Here is a 21,504-nt window from a genome sequence, read left to right on the forward strand (position 1 = left end):
ATTAAGCATCTGCCTTCAGGCTCAGGTCATGATCCCAGGGTCCTGGGATCAAGCCCCGCGTCTGGCTTCCTGCTTGGCAGGGAGCCTGCTTTTCCCTCTCCCACTCCCCCTGCTTGTGTTCCCTCTCTCGCTGTCTCTCTCTCTCTCTCAAATAAATAAAATATTTTTTTAAAATTATAAAAATCTAATGAGATAATATATGTGGAAAAAAGCTCTGAAAACTGGGAAATTTCTTTTTTCTTTTTTTAATGTTTTAACAGCTAAATTTTCTTTTTTTTAAATTAACATATAATGTATTATTTGTTTCAGGGGTACAGGTCTGTGATTCATCAGTCAGGAAACTTTCTATGCAAGTATTTGTACTATTGTAAACTTGGATTTGAGAGCCATAACAAAAAGTTGCAGATGATAGATGTATGAATTCTTTGTGAACTTCCAATTTTTTGTGATCTTCCTGCCTCTTAAATATAAAGTGACCATCAGTCACCCACTGACAGAAGTCTCTTTCCAAGTACTGTAGTGTCTCACAAAAAGCCCCATTTCAATTATTATCAAGAACTGAACTGGAAAAAAAAACAAAAACAAAAAACATGTAACAAACAATGATTAAGCTCTTCCTGCACACAAACCCAGAATTGGGTCTTTTTCTTTTCAGTAACCAATACTTATATAAATAGGCTACTAAACTAAAAATTACATAGGTAATCTTTATGCAAGGTGATTTTCTTTCTATTTTATGATTCATTCTGGAAGCCGTGATTTATTAACCTGGAGAAAGATACGATTACTTAAGTGTAATATGTTTTTTTCACAAGGTCCAACAGGTTGAGCGAAAAAGGTTATCCAAATACACTGCTCTTCCTTGTGGATACAATCCCTTATGATATGATACGATTTTTCCTGGGCCTTGATTATCGCTGCCCCTGAAAGGACATTTTCTCTGCCCTCCAGAAATCGCACTTAGTTCAAACCAGAATGTGAGATAGCATAATTTCTCGTGATGGGGGGGGGTGGGGGGCTTGCGGAACAATTGACCTTCTCCCCACGTCCCTTTTAAGATAGGAAACTACATCTGCATCCCTTCACTGGTGGTGAGATCAAATTTCAAAGAAGCATCTGGACTGCGGACACTGTCAGTGATCTTTGTAACTTGGAGAGGAATGACCATATTTAGGAAAACAAGCGGCAGCTAAGCCTCCAGGGTCGGCTCGCAAGACCCGGAGGTAGTGGGTCAAAGACGAGCGGACTGGGAAGCCTTGCCCTCCTCTGGACTTTGTCCCTCCCAGATTTCTGAGCTGGCGAGCAGCCGCTCCGCACTGCAGCCCGAACCAATTGTGAAAGACCTAACCAAGCCCAGCCCAGCGGAAGGAACGGTTTCAGAGTTGTTTCTCTTTGATAAAAGGAGCCCTTCCTTGCTTTTGCTTTTACTCTCTCCGGTGTTGGATGGAATCGCCCTCCAGAAGCAATTTAGAGTGACTGGCGAAAGGCAGATACACCAAAAGCTCACGGCAACGACCAGGATGAAATTCTTTCTGCAGTGCCTCCAGCTTCTGCCCTTGCTGATCATCTTCACCCTAGAGTCTCTCCTGAAGCTTTTTATTCCTAAGAAGAGAAAATCAGTTACTGGAGAAATCGTCCTGATTACTGGAGCTGGACACGGAATTGGGAGACTAACTGCCTATGAATTTGCCAAACTTAAAAGCACACTGGTTCTGTGGGATATAAATAAGGTAATAGTGCTTCCTATGTTTTACTTTCTGGCACCTTTAATCGTAGTCATGGATGCATTCTTCAGGCAACAACCCTGTACAGCATCTCTATAAAGTAGGGAGAAAAAAATTACTATTGGCATTTTATAGATCCATTAATGTTTATGATTACAGGATAAATGGACCTAGAGGATATAAGATTCCCAGTTACTACCCATCACTAATTTTGCATTGTAAATGTATCCTTACTTTTGCCCAGAAAAGAATCTGTGGTCTCCTCCAGAGCCTGATTTCACTGATCCCTCTATCTTAAACAAATGGAAAGAGTAATGGTTTTAAGCTAGTCTATTAAGAGGTTTGCACCTATTAAGAAAAAAATCCTACTTGCCATTACTGAGATAAGTGGTTTTAAAAGATACCCAACAGAAAGCAATATTACTGTATCATAGCAATTGCCAAAAATAATTTTTAAAATCATCTTTTAGTTAAAAACAGTATAAAAGAAAAAACTCTTCGGGGTACCCGGCTGGCTCAGTCAGTAGAGCATGCGACTCCTAATCTCGGGGTTGAGTTCAAGCCCCATGTCGGGCCTCGAGTTTACTTAAGCAAAATTAAACAAAAAATTTTAAATAAAAATAAAAGAAAAAACTCTTCAATATACATAATGATTTACAAGAATAGGTGTAGGCTTAAAGGAAGAGAGGAGGACTTAGAACCTAACCTTTTATATGGCCAGTGGTAGATGGACAGAGAGTTTTCTGCAAGGCACCTGAGGGCCTGAAAAGCCATCCCTTACACATTAGTCAACATCCAGCGCTGTAGCTGTAAACAAAAATTCAGGGAATGTGAAGTTAGATAATAGTTCTCCAGTGAGTGGATGGTTGAGATAGCAATCAACAAGTACTTATTGAGTATCTGTTACATGGATAGTAAGAACACAGTGGCGAATAGGCGAGTAATCTTGTAGGGAAAATAGACTTTAAATAATTATACATGCATTGAAAGATACAAACTAGTCCCAGTCTAATCTGATGTCAGACATGGCGGTAGAGTCAAACTCAGTGGAGCTCTCCACCTCTTCATGAGCTACCTCCTAACTTCCTAGAGCTTTAGAATCCTTTTCGGCAAAATGGATAAAATAACAGTACTTACCTTAAAGGACTGGGAGGATTATACCAAATAGTGCCCACAAAGCATTTAGCAGTGTCTGGCATACGGTAAACACACATTAGTTATTATCCATTCACAAAGTGAAGTTTAAGCCAACATTAGAGGATTTAGGGCTAGGAATTAGGTTACACATCTGTGTTAATGGCTCCCAATGCCTTATGCTTGTTCGTACAAAATTTTCTCTGATTCGGAGTGGAGTGTGTTTATCCAGCAAATAGTTATTGAGTGCCTACTATCTGCCAGGCACTGTTGTAATACAGAACTGAGGACACAGCAGTAAGAAAAGCACAAAGTTGGGGCGCCTGGGTGGCTCGGTTGTTAAGCGTCTGCCTTCGGCTCGGGTCATGATCCCAGGGTCCTGGGATCGAGCCCCGCATCGAGCCCCGCATCGAGCCCCGCATCGAGCCCCGCATCGAGCCCCGCATCGGGCTCCGTGCTCCGCGGGAAGCCTGCTTCTCCCTCTCCCACTCCCCCCTGCTTGTGTTCCCTCTCTCTCGCTGTGTCTCTCTCTGTCAAATAAATAAATAAAATCTTTTTAAAAAATTAAAAAAAAAAGAAAAGCACAAAGTTCATGAACAAGGGACGGTAAACAAGATATGGTGTATAATAAATTATGTGATTGCTAGAAGGTGATAAGTATAAAGAAAAGTAAAATATGAAAGGGGATAGAGACTCTTATGGTGGGAAGGGCAGGGATGAACGTGTTGATCTTACACAGAAAGCCTCCTGAGATGGAGATAGTTGAGTCAAGATCAGAAGAGGCAGAGGGTACAGTCAGCCCCTCCCATATCTTTGCAGAGAGGGATCAGCAAATGCAAAGCATGGCACAGAGTGAGGGAAGGGAGAGAAGTAAAAGAAAAGTCTAGATCTGTGCTTTCCAACACAATGGTTGTTGAGCATTTGAAATGTGGCTCATCTGAATTGAGATGTGCTGTTGGTGTAATTACACACAGGATTTCAAAGAGTATGAAAAGAGGAATGTTGAATATCTTACTAACAACTTTTATATAGACTACATGTTGAAATACAATATTTCATAATAACAAATATTCCAAAATAATATTTTGGATATATTAAGTTGAATAAAATATACTGCTAAATTAAATTTTATTTTTTCCAGCGTGACCACTAGAAAAATTAAAATTAGGTACGTGGCTCGCATTATATTTTATGAGACAGCGCTGGTCTAGAAACCCAAGTAGCAGCAGCTCCAGATCATCAAGTTTCCCGTAAGCTATTGTTTGTGCTTCGGCTTTTCCTGGGGGAGCCAGTGGAGGGTTTTGAGCCAGATTCTAGGCTGTTGGGTTGCAGGGAGAGCAGTTAGCAGACTAGTGGTAATCCAGGCAAGAGATGATGCTGGTTTTGTAGACCAGGGAGGTAGTAGCGGCAGTGGTCAGAAAATTAAAGACAATGTAGTAAGTATTTATTATGTTAAATTCATTAAATTTAAATAAACCATCTGTTGTTTTAAGGTTATATCTTTCCCACTTTTTTTTGTGGATGAAACATACATATATATTTAATGAAATTACAATGATAGTGGACTGATAGTTTCTGTGTTGGTTTTAATGTCCTTATACGGCCAAATAAAAGATTGGCAGTCCTAGTTCAGTATATACACTGCAGTCCACTTTTCTTGAAATTTTACAGGTTTTAAAATTATGAAAGTCTGAGAACCACTAAACCTGACTGAGGAGGGAGGGTAGGGTGGAAATTTCAAGGAGTCCAGGCAGCAGAACCTAGAGATGTAAAACTTTTGGGCTGGTGGCTATATAGAGAATGAGTGAAGAAGAGGAGAGTTTCAGATTGTTTTCAGACCAAGCTGGAAGGGCAGGGAGGGGCCAGATCAAATTCTTTCCCCCCAGGGTTCAAAGACAAATTGTCCCCAAAGACAAATTTCTCAGATTAAGTCAAGCAGCAAGGATAGCAATGTCCAAAGATATCCTTCTCAGGATGTTGTGGACAGACATCTTCCTACTCATCATGAAGTCCACAGAAAAGGAGCATGAATTTAGGGAGGGATTAGTGGTGGCTTCAGCTTTGTTATTCTACTGAGACAGATGCCATGAATTTTTTATTGTTTTATGTAGATAATCACATTTCTTGACCAGTGTCACCCCCATGCCTCATTAGATAAGTTTGTGATGATAAATTTATTTTTTAATTTTAATTTTTTAAAGATTTTATTTGTCAGAGAGAGAGAGAGAGAGAGCACAAGCAGGGGCAGGCAGAGACAGAGGGAGAAGCAGGCTCCCCGCTGAGCAAGGAGCCCGATGCGGGACTGGATCCCAGGACCCTGGGATCATGACCTGAGCCCAAGGCAGCAGCTTAACTGATTGAGTCACCCAGGCGTCCCTGTGAAGATAAATTTATAGCAAGTAGTGAGCACCTAATATATACTCAAAGACTGTTTATCAAATGTTAAAGTGAATTAATGAATGGAAAAAAACATGGAAAGAATCAGAAAAACATGTAGATGTTTAGTAGTCTAGGTAATGGGCAAAAAGCTTTGGTTGTGGGGATAGAGGCAAAGAATGATAAGTAAAGTCTTAAAGGAGAGCCCAGGATTAAAAATTGAGAACTGAGGGGCGCCTGGGTGGCTCAGTCGGCTGGGCGTCTGTCTTCCGCTTGGGTCATGATACCGTCATCCTGGGATCGAGCCCCACATCAGGCTCCTGGCTCAGCGGGGAGTCTGCTTCTCCCTCTCCCTCTGCCCCCTCTCCTGCTCATGCTCTTGCGCACATGTGCGTGCATGCTCGCTCTCAAATAAATAAATAAAATCTTAAAACAAATAAAAATAATAATAAAAAATAAAAATTGAGAACTGAATCCAGCACATTAGGAAAAAGGTTAACAAGGGAAATGTTGAAGAATGATGAGCAGTTCCACTGTGCTGAGAAAAATTTTAAAGGTCTGTTTATTTTTTATTTCTTACCAGATGAATATGGAGACTGTCTAAGATTTTTCCTGGCAGTATTTCCAACTTAAATTTGTTGCATAGTTCAGGAGGTGTGGAGTACATACCTTGGCCCTAAGTGGGGAAGACCAGGGAAATAGGCAAAGCATGATTGCAGACATAAAGGAAGGGCATGTTTGTCACTTCACACTCTGTCCATTGGTGGAGAAAGCTAACCAGTACTAAGCAAATCTCCACAAATGGAATAAAGGGCAAATGGAGTTTTATTGTAGAATTTGTTCTAAATAAGAACTGAATTTTGTGAATACCCAAAGAATCAGTACCATATACTTTTTAAAACTTTCTTTATTGTGGTAAAATATGTATTACATAAAAATTTCCATTTTAACCATTTTTAAGCGTTCAGTTTAGTTGTGTTGAGTACATTCACATTGTTATGAAATGACCTCTACTATCCATCTCCAGAACTTTTTCGTCATCCCCAAATGGAACTTTGCACCCATTAAACAATTAGTCCCCAGCCCCCTCTCCTCCAGCCCCTGGCAACCACCATTCTGCTTTCTGTCTCCGTGTATTTGACTATGCTAGGTATCTCATATAACTAGAATTATGCAATATTTGTCCTTTTGTATCTGACTTGTTTCACTAAGCTTGATATCATCAGGGTTCATCCATGCTGTAGAATGTGTCAGAGTTTTATTCCTTTTGAAGGCTGAATAATATTCCATCGTATGTATATACTACATTAATGAAATATACTTTTAAAGGAAGGGGCCCAAAGCTGCCTGTTAGGTACAGGAGGGCAGCATAAGGTTTACTTGAGACATTTTGATGCCCCTTGGGGAATAAGGGCTCCTCATCAGAGGACAAACAACAGTTTGTGTGAGAGATTTCAGCAAAAGGGAAACACCCTATTTCTTTTACTGTCACAGTAAGTTCACTGGGCGAACTGCGAATTCTTTCCCTGGCTGTCCAGATTTGGGTTTTCTGCAAGAGGAATTACAGACTACCAGCAAATTCACACACTAGCGTTCTGCTCTACCGTTCTCTCTGTGGGTAAATGTAGTACGTCCACCCACTTGTGCATTAGCTGACAATAATTTCTTGGCTTGCAGAGTTCACAGACTAACCCTCAATCCAAGGTATGGTTTGAGACATTCTTTACAGTGAAAAAGCTACAAAATCGGTAAAGACAAACCAACAAGCAAAAATGGAAACCAAAAAAAGGAAAACAAAAACAGAACCCTATGGTCTGATCATGAATTTAAGGTGACAAAATCAGCACTCCAGGCTGGGCTCGTCATTCCTTCTCTCAAATTCCACTCTCCTTGTGACTTCCATCTGACTTGTTGCAACACTGTGTTGCCAGTTCCTTAAACTAAGAAAGGAAGGACGTCGCTTCGGTTCTTCCCACCTTCCTCATGTTGTCCCCAAGCCCTGCTGATTTTGCCTCCTAAAGATATGTTTTAAGGCTCATTCTCTTCTCTACATTCTTTATAGTCGTGCCACAGTTCAAGCTTGTATCATCTGTTGGCTGAATCATTGCCAACTGCCTACTAATGTTTCTCTCTTCCTGCAGTATTGACCCCTAAAGTCTGTTCTCCATACTTTAGCAAGAGTAATCAGTATAATACACAAATCTGATTCTGTAATTTAATCAGTGCCCCCCTCCTAACTTTTTGGATAAAACTTAGTATGACACACAATGCCCTTTATTTTTATTTATTATTTTTTTTTAAGATTTTATTTATTTATCTGACAAAGAGAGACACAGCGAGAGAGGGAACACAAGCAGGGGGAGTGGGAGAGGGAGAAGCAGGCCTCCCACAGAGCAGGGAGCCCGACGCGGGACTCGATTCCAGGACCCTAGGATCATGACCTGAGCCGAAGGCAGACGCTTAATGACTGAGCCACCCAGGCGCCCCACACAATGCCCTTTAATCTGGACTCTTACCGGCCTTGAGCTTTATGACCCAGCAACGCCAATCTGCTAATATTTTCCTACTGACCTTTCTCCTACCCATCCCTTTGTTTACACTCTGCCTGCCTGTCCTTTCCCCTCTCTTTACCTGTCTGTTCTACTCACCCTTAAGACCCTACTCTGGTACCTTTTCTTTTTTTTATTTTTTTAAAAGATTTTATTTCTTTATTTGACAGAGACACAACGAGAGAGGGAACACAAGCAGGGGGAGCAGGAGAGGGAGAAGCAGGCTTCCCGCCAAGCAGGGAGCCCAACTCGGAGCTCAATCCCAGGACCCTGGGATTCTGACCCAAAGGCAGACGCTTAACGACTGAGCCACCCAGGTGCCCCTGGTACCTTTTCTTCTAGAACTCTATTTCATGCCCCTTCTCAGTGTTCCCATAACTTTCTGTATATTTTTCTGTTGTTATACTTACCACAACGTGTTAGTTTGAACCATGTGAAACTGCCAATATTCAATCCTTTATTCTGACACAATAACAATTTCATATGTCCTACCTAAATCTTATACTTACTTTTTGTTTCTTTCTACTAGACTGTGAACTTGCTGAGGTCAGTACTCTGTCTCATTCATATTTCTATCTGTAAGGTTCTTCTAAGCACCGTGACTATGACCTACACATTAAAATGTTAAAAGAATGAGTGAATGAATGAATGAATGTAATTAACCCCTTATTTATTTATTTATTTAGCTAGAAAATTGATGTATGTGGATAGTTTTTAGTGACAGAAAGAAAAAGCTAAATATTATTTTTTTAAATCTTGATATGGAATACACACACACACATTCACAAAGTATGTAAAATTCATGAATACAAAACTAGTATTTTAAGATTTTTATGTTCTTTAAAAAGCTTGCTTTAAGTTTGGTTCCAAATAAAAGAATCTTCAAAGTACTAAGAGCAAAGTGTACCTATATCCCTGACAAAAATGTGTCCAGTTAAATTCCTGCCTAACGCTAGTTCAAACAATCTGACTATTCTTAATTATTTTCAGCTGTTGATATAATATGTTCATGTCATTTATTTCGTTCTCTTTATCAAACTTTTTGTTGCCTTTCTAGCACGGAATTGAGGACACAGCTGCTGAATGCAGGAGACTGGGTGCGAAGGCTTATGCCTTTGTGGTAGACTGCAGTAACCGAGAAGATATTTACAGCTCTGCGAAGAAGGTGAAATTTTGCATTGGTTAGGATCGGGTCATGTCAGAGCCTGGAGGGATCCTGGAGATGACACTGTCAGGATGCAGACAAAGTAGCAGAAGTTTTGTGATTTGCCTAAGGTTGTGCAGCCAGCTAGTGGCAGACCCAGAACTAGAACCTAGAACTGAGTTTCCCAGACTTCAGTGTGTTCTAGAATCTTCCAGAGAGCTTGTTAAAAAATGACATGCCTGAGGTTTGCTTTCAGTGGATCGGGGGCTAGGCCCAGGAATCTGCCCGTTTAGTACCCCACATACCCACCCACGCCTCACCCATGTGATTCTACTACAAGTAAATTCTTGGATGACACTGCAGATCACTGACGGGGCCTTCAGATGCCCAGTCAAAGAACTGGGTTAGGGAGTTAGGATAAATTTAACTGTTTATCAGACTTTCATCATAGATTTATCTCTATAAAGCAGTATTTGCCTCTTCTATATACAACTGAAATATGCTATGTGTATATAATGGAGCTTCACTCCGAACGCATTTATACATATACTTGTTAACGAAATACTACAATAGTAAGAAAGTCAGTAGAATTATCTGGGCAAATTCCTTAAAATACACATTCCTGGACCTTACCCCTGGATAATCTGATCCAGTACAGTATAAAGATTCTGATTCAACCAGCCTTGAGAACTTCCTTGTTTAGGGAATTTTAGATTTGAGGACATTTTTAACTTCTGTTTTTGAATTGTAAACTTTTATTTCAAGCTAATGCGTCTATTACTGGTGAGGCCTGAGCTAAGTCAAAAGAATAAGTAGAAATTGGGGCACCTGGGTGTCTCAAGTGACTGACTTGATATCAGCTCAGGTCATGATCTCAGGGTCGTGAGATCGAGCCCCGTGTATGGCTCTGTGCTGGGTGTGGAGCCTGCTTGGGATTCTCTCTCTTCCCCTCTCCCTCTGACCCCTCCCACACTCCACCCCCCCCCCCCCCCCCCCCCCCCCCCCCTTTTAAAAAAAACAAAACAAAAAACCAACTAAGTAGAAATTACCCAGGCTAGTGGTGGGAAATAGCTTTCCTGGAAGGGAGGGGTACAGTAAGAGCAAGGCCTGTAGACAAGAAACCTCTGCATTTAACAGTTACTATTTTACTTAAATTAACAGTGATTTTCCTTTAGAGAGATGTACACTCTTCCAGTTACCACTGGCTCTATCACTGCACGTTACTTAACCTCTCTGTGCCTAAGTTTCCCCAGTTATAATACGGGGATCACAGCGGTACCCACCTCAGGGTTGTTAGGAGGATTAAGTGAATTAATGATGTAAAGTCTTTGGATCAGTCCCTGGCACACAGTGATCATGTCTAGATTCATCTGGGAATAGGCTGTTCTGGAAAAGGTAATTTCATTATTTGAACCTATTCCATGGGTTTTAACCCTAGTGTTTTTACTGAAATTGCTCAAGGATAAACAATATGCTTAACAGAATATGCACAATGACATGTGATAATCAGATATTTTGAAGTTATTTTAATGTGGTTACTTTAATATCAGGACATTTTTGTGTCACCTAAGCATTTAAACTCATGGCTTGCTTTCACTATTGAGAAATGTGCAGAGCAGACATTCACGGTGTGGAGAGACAATAGGTGATGATGGGGAGCCCAAGGATGAAGGAAGGGACAAGTGTGTCTGGGCAAATTCTTTGGCAGCATAAAAGAGCGATTTGTGTTTTAAGTCACGCTAGTTTGGAGGCGTTACAGCACCTTCGCCACTTCAACCACACACCCTGTCCTGTTCTTCTCAGTAACTGAGGGGCATTATTCTGAACGACAGTTTTCATATCATGCTAGAGACGTGGCTATAGGTACAAATAGTGTTGACCAAGGGCCCAGTATCTTAGCTTGACTCTTTCATACTTTAAATACGACCTGATGAAGTTCATTTCTGGCTGACAAGCCTTCAGCTGTTGGCACACTGGTGTCCTACTGGGTCGCTGATGGGTATCCCACCTCCTGGCTTCCTTTCTGTTTGAGCTTAGAGGTTTGTCTTGGGCTCTGAGGTCAGAAGGTCTGGGAGAGTCTCAGCTCCATGTGACCTTGAATAGTCACATGACCTTGAGCAAGAAACAGCCATTCTGTGTTTCATGTTTCTCATCTCTAAAGTGAGCATACCAAAAGTTGCCAGCTCATGGAATTATTTTGAGAATTAAATGAGATAAATAATGAAATTTTGCAAAATGCATAGCACAATGAAAGCCTTTAACAGGCTATTTGCCACCTCCCCCTCAGTCCCCCAGCACACTGTAGCACTATCTAAATATGATAACTCTTAACAGAAGTTAGCTTTTATTTGGAACACAATGTGTAACAGAATGCATTGTAACTCTAGGGTCTATCCACCAAGAAGCTTAGTTACTCAAAGAACTGTAAAAATATCAGATAAGATATTCTGGCTTTGCCAGCCCTTAGGCCAACTGTCACCTGCAGGGGGGAAGGTTGGTGAGCAACAAAATAAATAGTTTGTACTACAAAAATAAAGAAATAGAAGATGTGACCAGCTTAATGGTATAATCAGTTTTACATAGATTCCCAGATGGTCCCTGCATTTGCCAATTAATTAAAAAAAATTTTTTTGCTTACCTTTTGAAGTAGTATTTAAAAAATAAATGCTGGGGTTTTTTTTGTTTTTTTGTTTTTTGTCTTTTGCCACTGGTTATGTTTTTATTAGCCAGATGCCTCTCAGAGTAAAATCAGTAGAGCAAAAGTCAAAAGACTAACCTGCAAAAGAAAACTTCTACTTAACCAGACTTATAGGTAGAGCTGTTTTGAAATTAAGTACCTAAGATTAAAAGGTTCTTTTTTCCATATTGGCACATAGATTACAAAACTGCTTTCCCCCCCCACATCTAATAGAGGAACACATAGTTCTTTAATAATCCTTGCATGTAAACCTTCCTTCATAACTCTTAATGATACAGATATTTGTCTTATTTTTAAAGGTGAAAGAAGAAATTGGAGATGTTAGTATTTTAGTAAATAATGCTGGTGTAGTCTACACATCGGATTTGTTTGCAACACAAGATACTCAGATTGAAAAGACTTTTGAAGTTAATGTACTTGCACATTTCTGGGTAGGTATGACTTCTTTTATGAAAACATTCCCTTTTGTAAAACCCAAAGACTGTTTAAAGTGGAGATTTCAGGACACCTGGGTGACTCAGTTAAGTGTCTGCCTTTGGCTCAGGTCATGATCCCAGGGTCCTGGGATCAAGTCCCGCATCAGGCTCCTTGCTCAGCAGGGAGCCTACTTCTACCTCTGCCTGATGCTCCCCCTGCTTATGTTCTCTCTCTCTCTGACAAATAAGTAAATAAAATCTTAAAGTGGAGATTTCAGCAGACATAAAAATGTATCAAATTAATACTGAAGTTTTCTGTAGGTACTAAGGATAATATACGAAGAGGTCATTTTTCAGGGCTCCTGGCTGGCTCATTTGGAAGAGCATGAGACTCATGATCTTTGGGTCATGAGTTTGAGCCCCACGTTGGGTTGAGATTATTAAAAAAAATAAATAGACTTAAAAAAAAAAAAAAAGTCATTTTTCATGCTCTGACCAAATCTCATCAACCATTCTTCCTCCCCCCCTTAATAATATTAATACTAATAATTAATTAATAATAAACTTCAGGTGTTATATATGTTTTAATTTTAAACTAGATTCTCACATCTATGTGACATTGTTTATGAAGAAAGGGATTAGGGGTCATCTGAGTCCTTTTGTGTGGTTCTTTTAAGGGTGAGCCCAGTTTGCTTTCGGATTCTCATGAGACTCAGGCCTTGAGTATTTTCTGGCCCCAAAGTTGCCAACTTTATCATAAACCTCACCATTCAAGGTCTATAGATACAGATATATATATGTATATATATATCTATAATATATATATCTATATGTGCATATACATATATATGTGTATATATATACACACAGATACAGATATATATATATACAGTTGCAATATATACAGATACAGAGATATATATATCTGTGTGTATATATATATATGAGAAAGAGAGAGAGAGAGAGTTTCTAAAGAGGCTAAAAATTGCCCAAATAGCCAGTTACTGAAAGGGTCCCTCAAAGTTTTCTTGGATGTGAGTTTGGGATACATAATCTCTAAAGAATATTAGAATTAGTGAAAATGCAGTATTATTTTATGTCAGTATTCCCAAGTTATTGGCATCTGTCTTTGTATCTGCATTACAACTGATGAATTTGCCTGTCTTTCTGCCTTTATTAAAACATAGGGCATTGTCTTAATGTTTTTGAATCCCCATCACATAGTAGGTGCTCAGTAAATATTTATTGCATGAATCATTCAGTGACTACTGGAAGATTGCTATTCATTTCAGTATTTTGCTGACATAACCAAATTATTTTCTAACAATTTCACATTACATATAAATTCTTTTGATAACTCTAGATTATTATATCTATTCAATATATGAAATGATAGAAAACATCAATGACAAAAGGGGTAGAGGATCAGGGGACATTAGAAGTTCATAATTTAAATGAAATGGATTCTCAAAGTTTTCAGTATCCATTGCTTTGCATAGTTTTTCCAATCTATGCATCCTATCCAGTCTCCTTAATTTGTCACATTTGGCAATTAATTGGGTTTTTCCCTTAATTCTAGGAAAAATGTTAACAAAATATAGCTTTGTTTGGAAATATTCCCAATGGGTCTGCAAATCAGAAATAACAATATATCTTTTTCTCTTAATAAACACTATTTCTAGACTACAAAAGCATTTCTTCCAGTGATGATGGAGAATAATCATGGCCATATTGTCACTCTGGCTTCAGCAGCTGGTCATACTGGGGTCCCCTTCTTACTTGCGTATTGGTAAGTGAGCATGTATTTCCTTAATCTGTTTCTATGTTTAACTTGTGTGTGATTTCTTACCCTGTCTAATGAAAACTACCATTAATGATGATAAATTTGAAGTTGCCCAAATAGAAAGTTGCACAAAGTCTCTTGTACAACAGTATTATCAACCATTAACCCCCTCCAGGCTGACCATTCTAGAGGTCTAGAGGTGGCTGGAGGGAAATTATCAAATTAGAAGCCAGCTCTTTTTTTTTTTTAAAGATTTTATTTACTTGTTTGAGAAAGAGCACTAGAGAGAGAGAGTAAGCACAAGAGGGAGAAGCAGGCTCCCCACTGAGGAGGGAGCCCGATGCGGGGCTCGATCCCAGGATCCTGGGATCATGACCTGAGCCGAAGGCAGACGCTCAATGACTGAGCCACCCAGGCGCCCCTAGAAGCCAGCTCTCAAAGCATTTCTCATCCCTTTTAGCAGCAAGAAATTACAAAACAAGAGTAATATTTTTGTACCATGAATAAAAGTTAATAATAAATTTTAATAATTTTGTGGAAACAAAATGGTGTAAAGAGAAAGAGTATAATCTAGGATTCTAAACACTAAAAGCATCCAAACAGTGGAATTGTAAAAAAAATTATAATAGTTATACATTTAAAAAGCCATGCCATTATACCTGAAGAACTTACTGTAGCAAGCAGGGCACAGTAATGGTATGCTCCACTGTATACTGTAAAGAATTGATTAGTGAGGCCACCATACCCCAGGGGATCCTACTGGTTGCACATACCCCAACAGTGCTTGGCCATTTCTATATTTTAGCAAGTAGTAACTCTTAAGATGTTGAATTATTGTGTAAATAATATGTACTGTCAAATAAATACACATACACATATGCTCAGATTTGTTTTCTACCATCATGCTCTTTTGGAATTAAGTATCTAAGTTCTAGAAACAACCCAAACAACATATAGTTGTATGGGTATAAATATATAAACATTGGCGTGGGTGGGTATCTTATTTTTATATAATATATACATATGTATATATATATATATACATACATATATAAAAGATCTATATCTTGCATTTTACAAGTTCCCAAGGATATATACCAAGCCGTTTTGCTCTAACCACACCTAGAGAGTGGTTGTTCTTTGATAATGACAAGTAATTTTATTTTGTTCCTTTTATTCATCTCTATTTTCTTTCTTAACGTGTATTTGTTTTCTAATAGCTTTTAAAATCAACACAGACTTGGATTGAGGTTTTTTTTCTAAAAGATGAAAGGACTGCTGAGGAGGTCACAGTGCAGACCCATGGCCCAGAGCCAGTAGAAGTTTGGTGATTGTCCCCTGGCCACCTGAGACTGATCCAATTTGGCCTTCCTTCACTTGATGAAAGATAGCTGCAGGTGTTGCTTCTCAGCTAGTACATGGCATCCTGTTCCGCTGCCAGGTTCTTAGCCCCAGGTACCCAGATAAGCCAAGAGGATCTGAGTCCAGCAGGGCTGGGAAAGCTGTCATGCCTCCTCCTTCTCTTTGCCATAGTAAATGCTGTAGCTCTTTTGATTCGGATTTGATTCTCTTCCATTAAATGTCCAGAAGTGAAAATCAAGAGAGAACATGTTTTGCGTGAGAAACAAATTTATTTTGATCACCACTGATAGTGCTTTCAGCAGAAGTAAAAGATCTCACCGAGTCTTGTCAAAGCAGGAACGACACACACAGTTGTGTGGATTGTAGACTACACAATTCTAGGCTGCACTGTTCATATTCAGTTCCCTTTAAACTCGATTTTCCGGGAGATGGCTGTAAAGTCGCTTGAGAGGAGATGTAGGTTTTTCTTCTTCACACAAAGGCACCGTTTGGGCTGAAAGGTAGGGTCACAAGCACACAAGTGGTTTGTGCACTTCTGGCTTTGGGATGGAGCGGCGGCTTGCTTGCCCCTGTAGGACTCTTCTTTGGATCCTCAGCTGCACATGGCCTGAGCTGCTGCAGTCTATGATCCTAGTGACCGTAACTGTCTTGGATTCAGTTGACTCTGGTTTTTGCTCAGCATCTGATCAATGATGGAGCTTTCACAGAGACACACTGAAGACTTCTCCCAGCAGAAAGCAGTGTTTATCAGTGGTTGTTACTAACAACTGGGCAATGCAACTGAGATGCTGCTTTTTAAAACATAAACTTTTTTATTGAAGTATAGCATACATTGGTAAAAACGCAGAAATCATAAATGTGCAGCTCAATGAGCTACTGTAAATGGACACATCTATTTAACCACCATGCAGGTCAAAAAATAGGACAAGACCTTAGAAGCACTTTTTAGAACTCTTCCCAACCAGCAATCCCTCTTTCCTTCTCGAGGGTAATCCCTGTATTGACTTGTAACACCACAGATTAATTTTGCCTATCTTTGATCTTTATATACACAGAATAATGCTATGTTTGTGAGGTGTATCCTTGCTATTGTTGGTAGCTACAGCTTCATCATTTTCTTGCCTGCATAGTATTGCATGATGTGACTAGACAGCTGTTTATTTATCCATACTACTGTTTACAAACATTTGGGTTGTTTTCAGGATGGAACTATTGTGAATCATATGGTATGAATCTTGACTTAATCACTTACGAACATTATGTGACCTTTGGCAAGTTACTTGACTCCTCTGTGGTTCATTTTCTTCACCCATACGAGAGGCTACTCATAGCAACTAACTAAATCATCAGGATGCTGTAAAGTTTAAATCGTATAATGTAATGCACTTAGTATAGAATCTGGAGTCCTCTAAGTGTTCAATAACAGGAGGGTACCTGTTGATGTTACATTCCAATTCTACTTTCCAGTAATCACACAAAATAGCAAAGTCCTGCCTGTCATTTTAGCTTCCAGAATGCTTTGCCTCAGTGGAACTAATCCCATATGCTCCGGCTCCCCAATGTTGAAATGAAATGAGAGGGGGTCTGGAATTACCCGGTTCTTTTCCGTGTAATCGAGCCTTTATCTGCCACTGGCCCGAGTTGCTAAGCCACAGCAAAAGAATTTATTAGAGCTCCAGTCACCTATATTGGAAAAAAATGTTTCAATTTATTTTGAAGTTACAGTTCACCAGTTTTAAATGATTAATGTGAGAAATCCAAGATCAAAGAACTGGATTCACGGTGAGAGATGTTCACCTTTTAATTCTATTCTAAAATGTTTTTTGCTGCTTGCTAAGTATTTTGTCCAAAAGTATCTTGATTTTTTTTTTTTAAGATTTTATTTATTTATTTGTCAGAGAGAGAGAGAGAGAGGCAGGCAGAGGTAGATGCAGGCTCCCTGCTGAGTAAGGAGCCTGATGCAAGATTTGATCCCAGCACCCTGGGATCATGACCTGAGCCGAAGGCAGACGCTTAACCAACTGAGCCACCCAGGCATCCCCAAAAGTATCTTGGTTTTTAAAAGAAAATATTTAAAAGTACCATGAAACTCTGGCTAATATCTCTTGTCAACTTGAAGAGCCAATTTATAAGCATGAAAGTCACCAGTATGGGAAGACGTGGCAAAATCAAGTCCTGATCTTTACTAGCTTATAATGAAATGTTATTTAAAAGAATGATTGGGATAAGAAATATTAATTCATGTTACTAATAATAAGAAATTAGATGTAATGTTACAAAGTGCAGGAAAAAAATCCACTCACTTTTAGCTTTCATTTATACATAGGTCTAAAAATAAATTTACCCTGAAGTTCAAAAACACAGAGTTCTTTTAATACATTCAACATTATTAACTCTGAGCTTTAATATATTTGTGCACTTTTAGTTCACTTAAGAAAAATCAGAAAATACAGTTTAGTAAAAGAAAAAAAAATTACCGATAATCTTACCATGCAGAAATACTCGTGGTTAGCATTTGTTAAAATTTAGGACACTTTCAGTATAGTTATATAGTCAAGCATTGAAAAAAATCTGCCTACATAATCTTGGCTTTTTAAAATTTTAAATGAACATTTTGCACGTTAATACATATATGTGCAATATCATTTTCATTTTTTGCATGGTATGCCGCGGCACATATGTGCCACTGTTTATGCAATTTATCCATTATTGTTGCACAGTTCATTTGTCAGGACTCTTTCGGTTGCAAGAAACACAACACTTAAACTGCCTGGGACCAAAAGAGGAATTGTTTAGCTCTGTAGTTAAAACTCTCAGGCAGGCTCTTTGCCTCTGTCTGTTGGTGAGGTAGCTACCAGCAGTTCCCGAGTAATGTCCCCCAATAACCAGCAGGTAGGGGAAAAGCCATGATTTCCCAGTACTGCCTTCAAACGCTCTATCTAGCTCCAGAGGTCACTCCAACTAGCTGGATCCAGCCACTGTACAGGGTGCTACCTGCGTGACGTCACCAGAATAAGGAAATAGGAAGGCCAAAGGGCAAAAACAACAGCTGTCCACTCCAGGCATTTAAAATTGTTTCCAACTATTGGCCTTCATTGGACTAACCTTGAATATAAGTCTTTAGAAACATGATTGATTATTTCTTTGGGATAAATACTTATAAGAGGAATGACTGGATCTAAGAGCATGGCATATTTTGAATGAATTTGATACCTTTTGCCAAATTGCCTTCCAGAAAACGCTGCCAATTAACCTGTGCTTTGGAAACTAGTAAGCTGTGGAAAGTCCTCTCTCATTCTTTTTTTTTTTTTTAAGCTTAGACATATATTGAAGGCTTAAAGAGAAAAGATTCCCAGTTCAATGATTTAAAATGAAAACATTCTGTACGTTGAAAAGCAACTCAAATAAAAATTTCCTCATATCCTCACTATTATTGCTAAGCAAAAATTCCATCTTGTTTTAGTTTGTATTTATTTTATTCCTGGAATAACACATTTTTGGATGCATATACCCATTGGTATTTTTATATTGTGAATTTTCTGCTAATGTCCTTTAGCCATTTCTCCATTGGAGTATTGTCTTATTTATTTATAAAAGTTGCCCTATACGCCTGAGTGGCTCAGTCGTTAAGTGTCTGCCTTCGGCTCAGGTCATGATCCTGGGGTCCTGGGATCATGCCCCGCATTGGGCTCCCTGCTCGGCGGGAAGCCTGCTTCTCCCTCTCCCACTCTCCCTGCTTGTGTTCCCTCTCTCGCTGTGTCTCTCTCTGTCAAATAAATAAAATCTTTAAAAAAAAAAAAAGTTGCCGTATATTAACGCTTACCCATGGCTTAAATATTGCAGCTGCTTTACCAGTTTGTCATTTGCCTCTCAACTTGGTTGGGAGCTAATAAAGTTTAGAGTATACCATATAGAGGCCTGGTTTATTGCCCTAATTTAAAGCCTGATTCTACCACTTCGTTTTGTGTGTCTGGGCAAGCCCTATAACTCTGTAGGGGGAAGGCATCCAGAAGACATGACCTGTGAGCTGGACCTAGGCAATTGGAGGCTCCTCCCCACTGCCCTGTCCTTGGAATGTGGTATCTGACTGCCTTCCCCATTCCCAAAAGCTGCCCCAGGGACACAGCCTTGATATAGAAATGTGGTGTCGAGGGATGCCTGGGTGGCTCAGTCGGTTAAGCGCCTGCCTTCGGCTCAGGTCCTGGGATCCTGAGATCCTGGGATCGAGCCCTGCATCGGGCTCCTTGCTCAGTGGGGAGCCTGCTTCTCCCTCTGCTGGGTGCTTCCCCTGCTTGTGCTCTTGCTCTCTCTCTCTGTCTTTCTCACTCACTGGCAAATAAATAAATAAAATCTTTTTTTTTTTTTTAAAGATTTTATTTATTTATTTATTTGAGAGAGAGAGCGAGAAACAGCATGAGAGGGGATAGGGTCAGAGGGAGAAGCAGGCTCCCCGCTGAGCTGGGAGCCCAATGCGGGACTCGATCCCAGGACTCCGGGATCATGACCTGAGCCGAAGGCAGTCGCTTAACCAACTGAGCCACCCAGGCGCCCTAAATAAATAAAATCTTAAAAAAAAAAAAAGAAAGAAATGTGGTGTCGAGACTATCTGGATGGTATATGTGACTGAACCCAATTAAGGCCTCTATATAAACTTTTAAGATTCTGGCAGGTGGGTGTGGAGATCTACTCACCTTATGTCTGCCCAAGACAAGCCTCCCAAGTTCCCTTGCTTATTAATAAACCTGCCACCTACCAATCTTGAGTGGTCTGTGTTTCTTTGGCCTCCCTGCCCTGTATGTGCAGCAGGGGGCAGCTTTAGATTATACCCAGCAAGCTCCCAAGGAGATTGTAAACCAACTGCCCCCACCCCAGTGCCTCAGTGTCCTTTTGGTAAGTGGGGATCATAGTAACATCTATTGCAGAGTCGTTGTGAGGATTAAATGCAATAATACATCTGAATAACTGAGGACAGTGTCTGACATGTAGTGATCAGTTTTACATATGATTATTTTTGTGTCATTTTTCAAGGTAAGATTTACATTTTACGTAAGTAAATTTAGCAATCTTTTAAGCCTTCAGTGTATGTGTAAGCTTTAAAAAAAAAAAAGTTGAGGGACGCCTGGGTGGCTCAGTTGGTCAAGCGGCTGCCTTCGGCCTGGGTCGTGATCCCAGGGTCCTGGGATCTAGTCCCACATCAGGCTCCTTGCTCAGCAGGGAGCCTGCTTCTCCCTCTCTCTCCCTCTGCTTGTGCTTTCTCTGTCAAATAAATAAAATCTTTAAAAAAAATAAAAAATAAAAAACAAAAAATAAATAAATAAATAAATAAAAGTTGAGAGAACTTTCCACAGGTTTGTATTTTCCAAAGCACAGGTTAATTGGCAAGAATTTACAACTACTTTGTATAATTGCTAATAAATACAGACTTAAAGAAAAATAATCTGGTAATTAATGGCACTGAACTGCACACTTAAAAATGGTTAAAATGGCAAATTTTGTTATAAATATTCTTACACAATTTTTAAAAATTAATAATGTCATATTCCAAAAATCATTGAATTGTACACTTCAAATGGGTGAATTATGACACATGAATTTATTTCTCAATAAAGGTATTTTTTTAAAAACCTAATTAGAAAAATAATATCTGCTTAGAATATGATTTTCCTTCTCTTGCCAAATGAAGGAGCTGTGACAATAAGAATAGTTACGCATTTTGATTCATTCATTTGACAAATATTGAGCAGCTATTATAAGCCAAGCACTGCTAGGCCCTTGGGATTTACTGGAAACCAAAATAGTCACAAAACTTATAGTAAAAGTATGAGGGACAGATGTAAAAAAAAAAAAAATCACCCCAATGAATATTTAATCACAAATCCTAAACAGGCTATCATGAAAAACTGAAGATTACTATATAATAGGAAAATAATTTAGACTAGGGGTCAGGGGAGTCCTCTTTGAGGAAATGAAGCTGAGACTTGAAGGGAAAAATAGGACTTGTCCAGGAGAATTTTCCCAGGAATTCCTGGATATATCAGATAGTTAACAGGCTCTAGTGACATTAAATCTTACGGAAACAACAACAGCAAAAACAAACACGTCGCCAAATTTTTTTTTTTAAGATTTTTTTTTTTAAAAGATTTTATTTATTTATTTGACAGAGAGAGACACAGTGAGAGAGGGAACACAAGCAGGGGGAGTGGGAGAGGGAGAAGCAAGCTTCCTGCCGAGCAGGGAGCCCGATGCGGGGCTCGATCCCAGGACCCTGGGATCATGACCTGAGCCGAAGGCAGGCGCCTAACGACTGAGCCACCCAGG

At 39.5% G+C, this 21,504-nt stretch overlaps 1 protein-coding gene across 1 annotated transcript in view; it reads left to right on the forward strand.

The window, feature by feature from the left end:
- The first annotated feature begins 1,088 nt into the window (after positions 1–1,088).
- Positions 1,089–21,504, forward strand: part of HSD17B11 (hydroxysteroid 17-beta dehydrogenase 11) — a 38,484-nt gene continuing 18,068 nt past the window's right edge. Inside the window, exons 1-4 of the mRNA XM_021702307.1 lie at positions 1,089–1,730; positions 8,841–8,948; positions 11,925–12,056; positions 13,724–13,830. Coding sequence (XP_021557982.1) covers positions 1,521–1,730; positions 8,841–8,948; positions 11,925–12,056; positions 13,724–13,830 — 557 coding nt within the window. The 5' untranslated portion in view covers positions 1,089–1,520. The remainder of the gene's footprint in view (positions 1,731–8,840; positions 8,949–11,924; positions 12,057–13,723; positions 13,831–21,504) is intronic.

This window comes from Neomonachus schauinslandi, chromosome 2 (genome assembly GCF_002201575.2).
Source record: "Neomonachus schauinslandi chromosome 2, ASM220157v2, whole genome shotgun sequence".
Classification (NCBI taxonomy): domain Eukaryota; kingdom Metazoa; phylum Chordata; class Mammalia; order Carnivora; family Phocidae; genus Neomonachus; species Neomonachus schauinslandi.